The sequence below is a fragment of the Lutra lutra genome, chromosome 7 (genome assembly GCF_902655055.1).
Source record: "Lutra lutra chromosome 7, mLutLut1.2, whole genome shotgun sequence".
Classification (NCBI taxonomy): domain Eukaryota; kingdom Metazoa; phylum Chordata; class Mammalia; order Carnivora; family Mustelidae; genus Lutra; species Lutra lutra.
Genome location: NC_062284.1, coordinates 18595874 through 18608414, shown reverse-complemented (window position 1 = coordinate 18608414; position 12541 = coordinate 18595874). Strand labels below are relative to the sequence as shown.

Below are 12541 nucleotides of genomic sequence, written 5' to 3'. Positions count from 1 at the left end.
CCATTCTGTTCTCATGAGAAGCTTTCACTGCATTTTGCCAAACTCTTACACATCCCTAAGAAATGAGCATGGTTCTCACATGACGGTTAGTTGGTACTTTCATTTATGTTAACATGGAAGACAAAAGCGAAAACAAGAAAACATTTTTTTGGAACTTCATTTATTTTGTTCAAATGATTTGAGCAACACCTTTGTTGCATCCAATATTAGTTTTCAAATGCTGGAAGAATAAATATTTCCTTCTTTTCTTCCTGCTATTCATAATATGAAGGCTTCAAACACAGCACACTTTAAAGTTTAATCTGCATTACTAACCACTTCTTCATTATCTTCGTAAGTCCAGACAATCAAAATAACAAGCCAAGGCCTGGTTTGCACCTTTTGTCATTTTCCATAGTGTAAGTACTCCCACCCTGGCCAGCTTCCAGCTATTAAATGTGTCATCACTGAACACAGAGCTGGGGAAACATGTGGAATGGCATCCACTATATACTTTCACCATCCAAGTGCAAAAAAAGCATGAATAACCTCAAGAACATAGATATTACTAAAACGAGGTAAAATAGAGATTGATTTTGAATATTTATTACCTTCATTTTTAGTATGATTTCTTTAATTATTAGTTTGCATAACTCAATTTTTCACGGTGGCTGTGTTTAACAAGTGGCTTACAGCATTAATTTAACTATTTAATGTTTAACAGTTGGCTCCCACATGCTGGTGCCAGCCAGCTCCCTTGGACCATCGCATGAAAGAGCCCTCCTGCCCAGATTCCCCACCCTGCACCAATTTCCACAGACAGTTCTTAAAGCCTGCTATACAGATGTTGACCTCTGATTTTTCTTCATCACTGTCTTATACATTCCCTCTGCCTTCTTCTTCATTGGGTTTCATTTCCTAGAACCCACATCTTTCTTTCTCAGCTTATTCTCTCATTTTCATGGAACACATCCTATAGTAGCTTTCTGAGAAGAAGGAAACAGCATTTTTCCATCAAATCATCCATGAACATGTTGAATGAGATTTCACTTGTCTGAAGTCTTAACCATTCAACTGAGGTATGTATTGTAATCATTAGTTAAAACTGTCACTTGCTGTAGCTTGCATTTCTGATCATTTGTTCAACAAACGCTGAGAATCTACTGTGTTGTATTACTTCTACCCTCCTTATTATAGTAATGAATGTTCTTTTGTTGCTTAAAGTCTTTCATCTGGAGTACTATGCTTTTCAAGTCTCTGATGTTTTTACCTTGCAAATTCCATCATCAAAACAATAGTCATCTGAGTCTTGTTTGACTTCTTTTCTATTCCTGTCTCAAACCTGACACACCACGTTTCACTCATCATAATGTGTCATCTGTGTGGTAACATCTTTAAAGACCATGCTAATATCTGACTTTGCATGTGGCTTGTGTGCTGGTTTTTAAAATGTGTTCCACTGACATGAGGCATTTTTTATTTGCCCTGTATTCTTGATTTATACCCAAATTTCTTCCTTTAAAATGAAGACATCCAACTTAATGATAGTTTAGAAACTTCTGGAATTCTGTCTGATGAATAATCTTTGGATGACTTTATTTGGGGAAATCTGTGAAAATGGGGGGGGTCAGTGGGGGAATCAAGATGGGAAAGAAAGAAGGACGGGAGAGTAGAAAGTGAAGGAAAGGTCATCAGAAGCCAATTGCTTGATATGGAATCTGCAAAGAAAAGAGATGTTCAGAAAGAAGGTAAAGGGATCTTTATGGATTTCCAAAAATTGTGGAATAAAATCCTCTACATTTCAACAAGTCCAGTCTAGGTCTGTGATCTATTCATGTATGGAGTTTCATCCTGAGGACTGGGGGTCAATGAGAAGCATTTAAAATGCTGACATCGGGTGCCTGGGTGGCTCAGTGGGTTAAGCCGCTGCCTTCGGCTCAGGTCATGATCTCAGGGTCCTGGGATCGAGTCCCACATCGGGCTCTCTGCTCAGCAGGGAGCCTGCTTCCCTCTCTCTCTCTCTCTGCCTGCCTCTCTGTCTACTTGTGATCTCTGTCTGTCAAATAAATAAATAAAATCTTAAAAAAAATAAATAAAATAAAATGCTGACATCATTGGAGATCATCCTTCAGGATTATCCACGAAGTATTAAGACTGGAACTTATACCAGTTTCCTGTGCTCATAGAGATCGGAGTACCCCTGGGAAGGAAGCCACCTAGCATGGACAAATTTCTTGAGGGCATTTGCCTCCATGCCCTGTGAGGCTGGTGGAGGAGCTGGCCTTCAAGACACCTAAAGTTTGGCAGTTTCCTGTCCTTTCAAACCTTACTCACTATTATTCCCTTCTCATTGAACCAACCAACCGTCATCCTCTGTGCTCTGGGGCAGCCTGACTGCTGGCCTGACTCCCTCCTACTGATTGTTCCTAAGGGTGATCAGGGTTTCTCCATCCTCCCCGGGTTGATAGCACCCAGATTGTGTTCTTCCTGCCTTCTGGGGCTCTCCTGTCTCTACATCCATCATCCCTCCTCCATATCCTATTCTAAAGCATCCCAGGCCTCAAACCAGATCCCTGTGAATGGAACTGTCAGAACCAGTCTGAGGCCTGTGGGTTCTTGTCAGGGGAGTTGTGTTACCCAAGGAACAGAAGGTCCTACATTTCCTCGTCCCCTTTCCTGTGTTCCTCTAGTGGCACTCCCAAATTTATTTATTTATTTATTTATTTATTTATTTATTTATTTTTTAACAAGCTTTAGTTCACTTTATTTTTCTTGTATAAAACTATGTGGTAGCCACAGCTGGAGCCTGGGTCCTCTGCACAGAGACTCTGGTGTGGGTCTTCACAAGATGGTCCGTGAACTCCTGATAGGGAGACTTGGTGAACACAGTCTCCTTCCAGAGGTCAGGGGTGAGATAGCTGTAGGTCTTGGAGATGGCATCGAAAGTAGCCTTAGCAAAGTTCCCCAGGGTGGCAGTGCAGCCCCTGGCCGAGGTGTAGCAGTCGTAGATACCGGCCATCATCAGCAGTTTCTTGGGCACAGGGGCCAAGACAATGCCAGTGCCTTTGGGGGCGGGGATGAGACGCACCAGCACAGAGCCACAGCGGCCAGTCACCTTGCACAGGACAGTGTGGGGCTTGCCAATCTTGTTCCCCCAGTAACCTCGCCGCACAGGGACGATGGAAAGCTTGGCCAGAATGATGGCCCCGCGGATGGCAGTGGCTACCTCCTTGGAGCACTTGACACCCAGACCAACGTGTCCATTGTAATCTCCGATGGCGACAAATGCCTTGAACCTGGTCCGCTGGCCGGCGCGCGTCTGCTTTTGCACGGGCATGATCTTCAAGACCTCGTCCTTGAGGGAGGCTCCCAGGAAGAAGTCGATGATCTCAGACTCCTTGATGGGCAAGGAGAAGAGATAGATCTCCTCCAGGGACTTGATCTTCATGTCCTTGACCAGACGGCCCAGCTTGGTGACGGGGATCCACTCCTTGTCTTCGGCCTTGCCCCCGCAAGCTCCGCGACCTCGGCCCCGGCCGCTACCACGGCCCCGGCCCCGGCCCCGGATGCCGCTGCCGAAGCCTCCGCGGAAACCGCCGCGGCCTCCCATTCCAGGGCCCCCGGGCCCTCCGGGCCCTCTGGGCCCTCCCGCAGCACCGGCGTCATCCGCCATTTGGTGTTCTCTCGGAGAGGAAGGCGGCACTCCCAAATTTAGAGCTCAACTGTGGGCCCTGCCCATTTCTACTGCCACTCCTAAAGCCAATCATGGGACACAGAGGGTGTGGGTTGCCAAGGTGGACCCATGCCAGAGGGAGATGGGGGACCCCCCCACCCAGGGAAGTTGGGAGTAGGCAGGGCCAGGAGATGAAAACTGGTGAATAAAGGCAGGGCTGGTACATAAACGGAACAGGTGAGAGGGAAGGTGGTACAGGTGCCATTCAGGTGCTCAGACATGTGCCCAAGCCTCTTCCGAGTGCTTGGGGAAGCAACCTAGCTAAACAGTCCAGCATTGGGGTAGACAGATGGGACACCTGTCTCAAGAGTGTCTATGGTGAGGGCACCAGGGAAGATGTTTACTGGGGCTCATGCCTCTCCCCTCACCTGGGGGCATGGCATTGCTTGCACTTGTCTCCAAAGTCTGAGCTGAGCCCCCTATCCCCCAATAAGCCCTTCAGAGAACTATCTGCTGTTCCAGGCAAAATCTGCTTTTCTTGTCATTGGCTCCAGGGGCAGTGTCTGCTCTGCACAGTTCACATGGTAATTTTCATCACTCTGAGAGATCTAGGGTGGCTTTGAGCCATGATGTGGAGCTCTGGTTTGTATATCACTATTTTCACGTGGCTGGCAGAGCTATTCACTCATTCCTACCACATTGCGGGCTCTTCCCAAGTGGTATCCCTTTGAGCTGGTACGTGTGTGTGCACCTGCTAGCTGGACAGTCTCTTTCAGCCTGCAGTTTCTTACCCTTGGTGTTGTTGGGCCCTGGCTCCCACATCCAAGGGTCCAAACATTGCCCTTGAGTGTTCTGCCTGCTGGTGGGGGTGTGGTTCCGCCAGCCACCTTCTGTGCTTGCTTCTTCTGCTGTGGTACCGACTGGGACAGAAGAGAAGGTCCTTCTCTGATCGAGGTCTCAGGTTGTTAAGAGGTTCCTTGTCTTGCCTCAGTGGCCCTGGAGACAATCCTCAAAGACCACAGTAAAAAATCAGGACATTTCCCAGGGTCTGGCTGCCCAGGTTTACCCACGGCCATCAGATTACATGCTCTATGTCATTACAAAGGCAAATTATCCGTATCACCAGCCTGCCTGGTGCTGGAATTCACTTTTCTGTGGATGGACACTCTGCAGTTTTATATTAATTATAAAAAGGAATTCCAAGTTGCTTATGAGAGGCTTTGCCCACAAAGAAAAGTTAGGGAACCATTTTTGTCTCAAAATGAGAAGGGTGGTTTCTCAACTATCAGCAATTTGACTTGATTTACTATTAATCCCTTTTCTTCATCTCTTTTGAATTTCATCTTTATCTAAAGAGGAGTAAGAGGGTGAGCCAAACTAATGAGTAGAATCAAGAAACAATGAGAACATTTCCACCAAAATGAAGAATTTTTTCTTTGAAGGCCCACCACCCCTTTACATTCAGAGGCAAAAGGAAAATTCCAGGGATGAAGGAGAGACAAGGGGGTGGCTAGAAGTTGAGGTTGTCCTGGACTTTAATGGTAATTTTAGAAAGGATCCCAGTCTTGATTTTATTCTGCTCCAAAGAAGAACACATTTTCTACTTCCACCTGATGGTAATGACCTAACTTTTCTAGAGAGAGAGTGTAGAACCTATGAGATCCTGTGCAATCCCATATAATTTAGCCACAAGCTGAGGCCTCCTGAGTAATCACTAGTACTCAGGTAATAGTTACTTTGGGGAGTTGCTGAGGAACAGACAGAGTAAAAGAAAGTGAATTTCCATAAAGGCTAGAAATGAAAGAGGTGTGCTTTTGAGGAACCAAACCCAGGGAGCCCGTTCTTGAGTCCCATCCACCAAGGAGAGTGTCGCTGGGGTGCTGCAGACATTGACTCAGTGAAAACGTGCAGCTTCCTGATAGGTTAGCCTGGTGACAAGTGCTTCTGAGATCTATGAATTATAGGATTTAAATCTGGCATATTTTTGAATACCTGAGGTGGAAGGTTTGAGGAAATAACTTCTAGATTCAACACAAAAAAAAAAAAAAGTTGAGATGATAAAAGATTGCCTATAGCAATAGGATTGCTGTTTGACAATAGTTTCCTCTGAGAAAATAGGATTATTGGAGGCTCAGATGACACTTTCCTTTTCAAAAGAAATCCTTCACCCCTTAAGTGTGATTTTTCTGCCATGGGACAAAGGTAGAGATAAAGAAAATCTGCAGGCACCTGCATTTGTAATGATTTGGGGAGTTTGTTTTAAGGTAGCAACTGCTCACAGAGTTGAAATGGCAGCTCTGGGACTGATTTCTTTTCCTAATTGTTGGCTTTTGCAGTCTCGAGATACTGAAGGCGGGACAATTCCATGGCACAGCTGTGAAGTTCAGGGGACAGAAGCCCTGCAGAGAGGATACTATGGTTGATCCTTGACTCTTGATCCTCCCCAACACAGCAAGGAGCAGGCTGTGCACACACAGGCAAGACAGGATACCTCTTCAGGCTGACGTTTTCAGCCATGATTGTGGAATCCACAAAATTCCACGATGACTCGAAGATTCCCAGTGGCCTTGCACTTAGAAGAGGAGTCATCCCAAGTTGGGAAGCAGTCCCCTGACACTGGCAAAGGCAGAGAAAAATGCCTACATCCAAGGCAAAGACAAACCAGAGTATGGTTCCTCTCACTTAAATGGTGTCAGCTCTGCCTGGTACCAGAGAGCCTTCTGGAGGTGATGAGTCAGACAAGACAGAGTAGCCTCATTTCTCCTATTCCTCTCATACAGACAACTAAACACCCTGGTTGTAATACAACAAACAAACACAGGAAGTCTCTGAATAGTGAAAAAAACAGAGCAGACTGGCTAGGGATCTTGGGCCTTGAGGAATGATAAGATAGTGTACTCCTGGATTTCCTTTTTGTCTCCTGTATGTTCTGGATTGGGTTCTGGAGAAGTTTTTAGCTGAGAAACATCAAAAGGTGTAGATTTTTTGAAGTCCCAAGAAAATCTTGGTCTCTGGGGGGCGCCTGGGTGGCTCAGTGGGTTAAGCCTCTGCCTTCGGCTCAGGTCATGATCTCAGAGTCCTGGGATCGAGCCCCACATAGGGCTCTCTGCTCAGCGGGGAGCCTGCTTCCCCCTCTCTCTGCCTGCCTCTCTGCCTACTTGTGATCTCTCTCTCTCTCTCTGTCAAATAAATAAATAAAATATTAAAAAAAAGAAAAGAAAAGAAAAGCCTGGTCTCTCTAGCCAAAGAACAAGGAAAGAGAAGTGCTGCCTCGCCCTTTTTATTAATGCCCACCCAATTCCAGCGTCTCCCAGCCCCAGGTGCCAGTGCAGGCTGAGAGGTGATCCTTGGCTTCCACTTCCTGCCCAGTGGTAGCAGGAAGCCTTTTGATTCCTGAGCCAGGGTGGTGTTCAAGAGACCAAGCAGGGAGGCGGCCTTCCATCTACACTCAGAAATGGCGGATCATATTCCTCCTTTCCCAACCAGAGAGTCATCAAGAGGATTTCAGAGTGGAGGGAGTGGAGGAAGGAACTTTTTAAACCTGTATATGAAATGACCCCAAGTGACCCACATATACAACTTCATGATTAACATGACAAAAGTGTTGAGTGCTACAGCAGGGAATATCACCTAGGTTTTCAGATTAGCTTCACGGTAACACAAATGAAGCAGATTGGACCTGTGTGCTAAGTCTAAACAGATGATTGCCTGCTAAAATGGAGGATTTTTAATAGAATCCAGAGTCTCATAATTCCCAAATGCCCAGGCTATGATATTTAAAATCATTTGTTATACCAAGAACCAGGAAAAATCCCAACTTGAGAAAAAAACAATCAACAGATGCTAACACCGAGATGATTCAAATGTTGCAATTTTCTGACAAGGATTTTAAAGCAGCCATCACAAAAACGCTCTACTAAGTAACTGGGAGCTCTCTTTAAACGATTTTTAAAATGGAGCCTCTCAAGAAAGAAAGAGAACATATTAAAAGAACGAGGTGGAAACTGCAGAACTGAAAAATCTAAATAAAGTTTTAAAATTCTGTGTGCAGTTGAGAGAAAAAAAAGAGATAATGGAGGAAAAAATCTGTGAACTTGAAGACAGATAAATAGAAATCACCCACTTTTGAAAAAAAGACAGAAAATAGACTGGGGAAAAAAAAACAACAACAAATGAACAGAGCCTCAAGAACTAACATTCACGTTAGCAGAGTCCCAAGAGGAAAGGAATGGGGCTGGAAAATATTCAAAGAAATAATGCCTGAAATTTCCCCAAATCCGGAAAGGGGCATAAACCTAGATTCAAGAAGCTTAGTGAACCCCAAATGGGGTAAATAAAAAAAAAATCCATGCCCAGACATATCATAATCAAACTTTTGAAAACTAAGAATGTGGGAAAAGCACATAGAGAGAAATGGTATATTACCTATAGGGGAAGAAAATTTGAATGACATTGCCTTTCTTATCAGAAATTACCAAATCCAGACCCAGAGAAGATGGCCACCCCAGCAGTGTCTGGGCTGTCTCAGTCGGTTCAATGTTTTAGTACATCTGTGGTCAGACCATTTTCCAAGCTTGTGAGGCGGCATGTTCAGGTATATGGTATCGAAGGTCGCTATGCTACTGCTCTTTATCTGCTACATCTAAACAGAATAAACTGTCACAAGTAGGAAAAGAATTCTTGAGAGTAGCACAAATCTTGAAGGAACCCAAAATGGCTGCTTCCATGATGAGTCCCTATGTAAAGCATTCCACGAAAGTGAAAAGCTAAATGACTTGAGCTCAAGAGAGAGGTTCTCTCCTCTCACATCCAACCTGATCAATTTGCTTGCTGAGAATGGTCACTTGGACAATACCCCTGGAGTCACATCTGCCTTTTCGACCATGATAAGTGTCCACCAAGGAGAAGTAATGTGCACAGTGACCACTGCATCTCCTTTAGATGAAACCACTTTTACTGACTTAAAAACAGTCCTGAAGAGCTTCCTAAGGAAAGGCCAACTCTTTAAGTTGGAAGTTAAGACTTATCTGTTAGTCATGGGTGGAATGATTGTCCATATTGGAGAGAAATATGTTGATGTTTCTGAGAAAACCAAGATTCAGAAGCTGAGCAGGGCCAAGCAGGAGGTTTTCTGAAAGTGTTGATTTTCTGTCAGTGAAAATTCCTAAACCTGGAGCAACAATAGAATGCTTCCTGAAAAGGAAAAAAAAGAAAGGAAGAAAGGAGGGATGGACCAAGTCCAGAAGAAAGTGGCACATTTTTTAAGCGCTGAAAGAAAAGAACTGTCAACTTAGAATTCTAGATTCAGCAAAAATATCATTCAGGAATGAAAAGACAATAAATCCAGTCTAAGATAAAGAAAAAATGGAATTTGTCACTTGCAGACCTACCCTGGAAGAATGACCAAATGAAGATCCTTTAAAAAAAGAGAGAGAGAGACCATAGAAGTCAGGGGTTGGGGCAAGGGGCACGGGAGATGGAGAAAGATAATCTTAGTCAGGTTCCATCAGAGCAGAGCTCCATGTGGGGGGCTCGATCCCATGACCCTGAGATCATGACCTGAGCTGAAATCAAGAGTCAGACACTTACCTGCCTGAGCCACCCAGGCACCCCAAAAACTCATTGTCCTCAATGATCACCACTGTCCTATGATGTGCTATTATCCCATTTCTCTGATAATGAAACTGTCATTAAATCTGGGCTCAAGACCAGATAGCTAGTAAGTAAGAGACCAGGGTCATTCACTAAGCACAGTTAGTTTTTCTATTCTAGACTTAAAACAGAGCTGAAAGGCAAGGAGAATGGACCAAATCCAGGGGCTTGAAGGTTAGAACAGTGCATTCTGGCAAGGTTGTCAGATTTCTAGGATGGCCCCAACCTGGGACTCAGAGCATGAACCCTGACCCAAAGTTCTGATCTCCCCAGCTCCAGTGCTCACACTCAGGAGAAATCCCACATATTATATGACATTATGACTTTCTGTTGAAAAAATTATATGTGGTAATAATATTGTGCTTATTATTTTTTTCAAAATGAGTCTTTAACTTTTTGGGTATTCATATTTCATTATTTGCTGACAAAATGGTATGATGTCTGGGATTTGCTTTGAAGTCATCCAGTAAGGGGGGAGTGAAGGGGGTGTCAGCATGTAGATTTAAGAAGCTTATCTGTGACTTAATAATACTTTGTTGAAGCTGATGATTGCTATGTGTAGATACATTTGTCTCATCTTTCTGCTTTGCAGTATATTTGAAAATTTCTGTAACGAAATGCTTTTTAAAAAGTGATTCCCCAAAGATAAGCTGGGAAGAAAAAAAGTAAGTCATGTGCCCAAGGGAGGAAGAGAGGCCAGGTCAAGTTCCCACAGGGTTGAGGGGACAGGTGGGAGCAATGTTGTTGATGGGCTGACCAGGCATAAATGAGTTCTGAATATTCTTGGGCATGAAGCAGCAGAGTTTCCCCAATCTCTGTTGCTAAGCTTGTCCACTTCTCAGTCCAGAATGACTGGAAACCCAGGCCCAAGATGAGCTGTGTCTGCCAGGGGGTCCTTCCAAGAGGCCATCACCGTTAAGGAGCTGGAGATCTGACATGGGCACCCCAAATCTAGTGGACATCAAGGGGACAAGACAAAAGTCTGTCCCACACTTGGCTGCATCATTTTCAAGTTCTGTCCTTTACCCCTTCACCTCCCCACCCCATGACTCTCTCATAGCCAGTTGGCACTTAAATACTCAAGCCCTTGATCTTTTAACATTCCATTCCTGTCCCATTCCTTCCTCCAAAGCCATGTTTGTACTGGAATACCCCCTCTCTGCCAGCTCACTAAGATACTCCGCTTCCCAGTTCTTAAAACATTTCTGCTGTATATTCCCACTAAGAAATTCCCCCAATATTTAGATAGGGGGTGTTGATTTCCTACCACAATTCCTTCCTCCCACATTCCTCCGCCAAACACACTGACCATTTGTTTTTCATTAATATAAAAATGGAAACCCTCACTTTATTAATTGATGTCTGTTTCTAATATTCTGATCTGGCAGTGTGGTCTGGGTGATGTGCTAGCTGCCAGGATGTAGGAATCATACCAGTTTTCTTAACTCAGTGCAAGAAACTCAAGGAAAGGTACACATTCAGGCACCTGACAGATGCTCCGGGAGAAGAGGGTCATCTTGGTGAAAGGAATGATGAACATGGTGAGATGTGGGGTGTGTCTTCACCTGCTCCTTTGTGCCCTTACTTGCCCCTTCTCTCAGGCCCCCACTACATTGATGTAACCTCCTCACTAGAACCACCCTAAAGTCCTATATTGTAAATGCCTTCTTCTCTGATGTCAAAACTTCTCAGTCCTATCTCCCCAGGGCTATCTTTCTTGATGGAATAGCCATCACTTGTGTGATGATGACCTAAGGGATTACTCCATCCCAGTTTACATTTGCATGTTAATAACTTGGTCCAAAGGGTAAATATTATAGGCATTTGGGGCACCTTTGGAGGCCAATGAAGAGAATATTTCAGAGACTAGGTGATTTCTAGAGCCCTTCATATCAATCCATGTGGGCTGCTAAAAGAAGTTGGCACAGTGTTTAATTTATAAATCACCCAGCAAATAGTGACAAAACAAACCATTGGCAAGTCATCTCCAACTAGTTGGTGACAGCTTTATAAAAATAAGATTCATATCCACTCATAAAGCATATGGGAGCCTCCCTGAAAAAATGGAGTCTTGGGTTGAACACCATCTCCAGATACAACTGGATTTACCTCTGAGGAGCTAGCAGGGATGGAGGCCTTTTACTTCAGGGCTCCCCAGTTTGGGAGGGATTTCACTGTGGGCTTTGTTGGGGAGCAGATATACTGTTAGAAAGAGGGTAAGACAGAAGTCTTCCAGCTCCATAATCTTGGGCTCCTTCTAAAGAATGCACTGGGATTCTTGAATAAGCTCCCACACACCGTATCATAGTGAGCTAATTGGAAAAGGTAAAATTTCTTATCCTGAACACTACCAGTCAAATATCTCCTCCAAGGCAGATGCAGATTACTGGAGGGTCCCTCCCTCCCCCTCCTCTCCAGTTTTGGCTTCCTGACGTCAGTGAAGGCTCTTCTGGCCTAGCAGCCTTGGCCTTGGGCCTAGAAAGCATCATTGTGGACAGCTCAGACTTGAGGCTGATGGCTCAGATAATTGGACAATCTAGGCCCAAATGCCAGTTTCCAAAACCAGAGAGATTTCTGTGTAGTTTGACCTATCATTTAAGCCAGACAGAAAATCTTTGACATTTCTCCCCCACTCCCTTTTTTTAAACAATGTAAAATGCTATTCCCCATCTAATTATACCCAAGAAATGTGACAACTGTAATTTTAAGAATCCAATGCCCGCAAAACATTGTGTAAAACCTACAGTCTCTATTCATCAATAAATTATGTATAATTAAGCATTCTAAAATGATTTTTTTTCTTTTCTCCTCATTTAAAAGATTTCTAGTCCATTGGTAAAAGTTTCATATTACATAATGACTTTTAGAGATTGGAGACTCCTCTGTGTGTATGCGTATGTCTGTATTAAATATATATGTTATAACAGATATATACAACTTGAAACACAAATTTTTAATGCTTTAATTCATACATGATAAAATTAACTGTTCTTTGTGAACGGTTCTGGGAATTTTTACATATGCATAGATTACTATAACCACCATCATACACAGGACACAGAACAATTTCAACACTCCAAAGAAATCCCTTGTGTTGCCCATCTGTAGTCATTGTCTGCTTCTGAGTCCAGAATGACTGGACTTCCATTTGCCCTTAACGCGTGGCAACCAGTTACCTGTTCCCATCAATTAGTTTTGCATTTGCCAGAATGTCATATAAATGGAATCACACGGTGG

The 12541-nt window shown here is 43.9% G+C and overlaps 1 protein-coding gene and 1 pseudogene across 1 annotated transcript; one reads left to right on the top strand and one right to left on the bottom strand.

The window, feature by feature from the left end:
- Positions 1-2718: 2718 nt before the first annotated feature.
- Positions 2719-3672, bottom strand: LOC125105482 (40S ribosomal protein S2-like). The gene has a single exon (XM_047739014.1). The coding sequence runs from the start codon at positions 3650-3652 to the stop codon at positions 2762-2764; it is 891 nt and encodes a 296-aa protein (XP_047594970.1). The 5' UTR covers positions 3653-3672; the 3' UTR covers positions 2719-2761.
- Positions 3673-8147: 4475 nt separating this feature from the next.
- On the top strand, positions 8148-8850 carry LOC125105143 (ATP synthase subunit O, mitochondrial-like; annotated as a pseudogene).
- The last annotated feature ends 3691 nt before the right edge of the window (positions 8851-12541 follow it).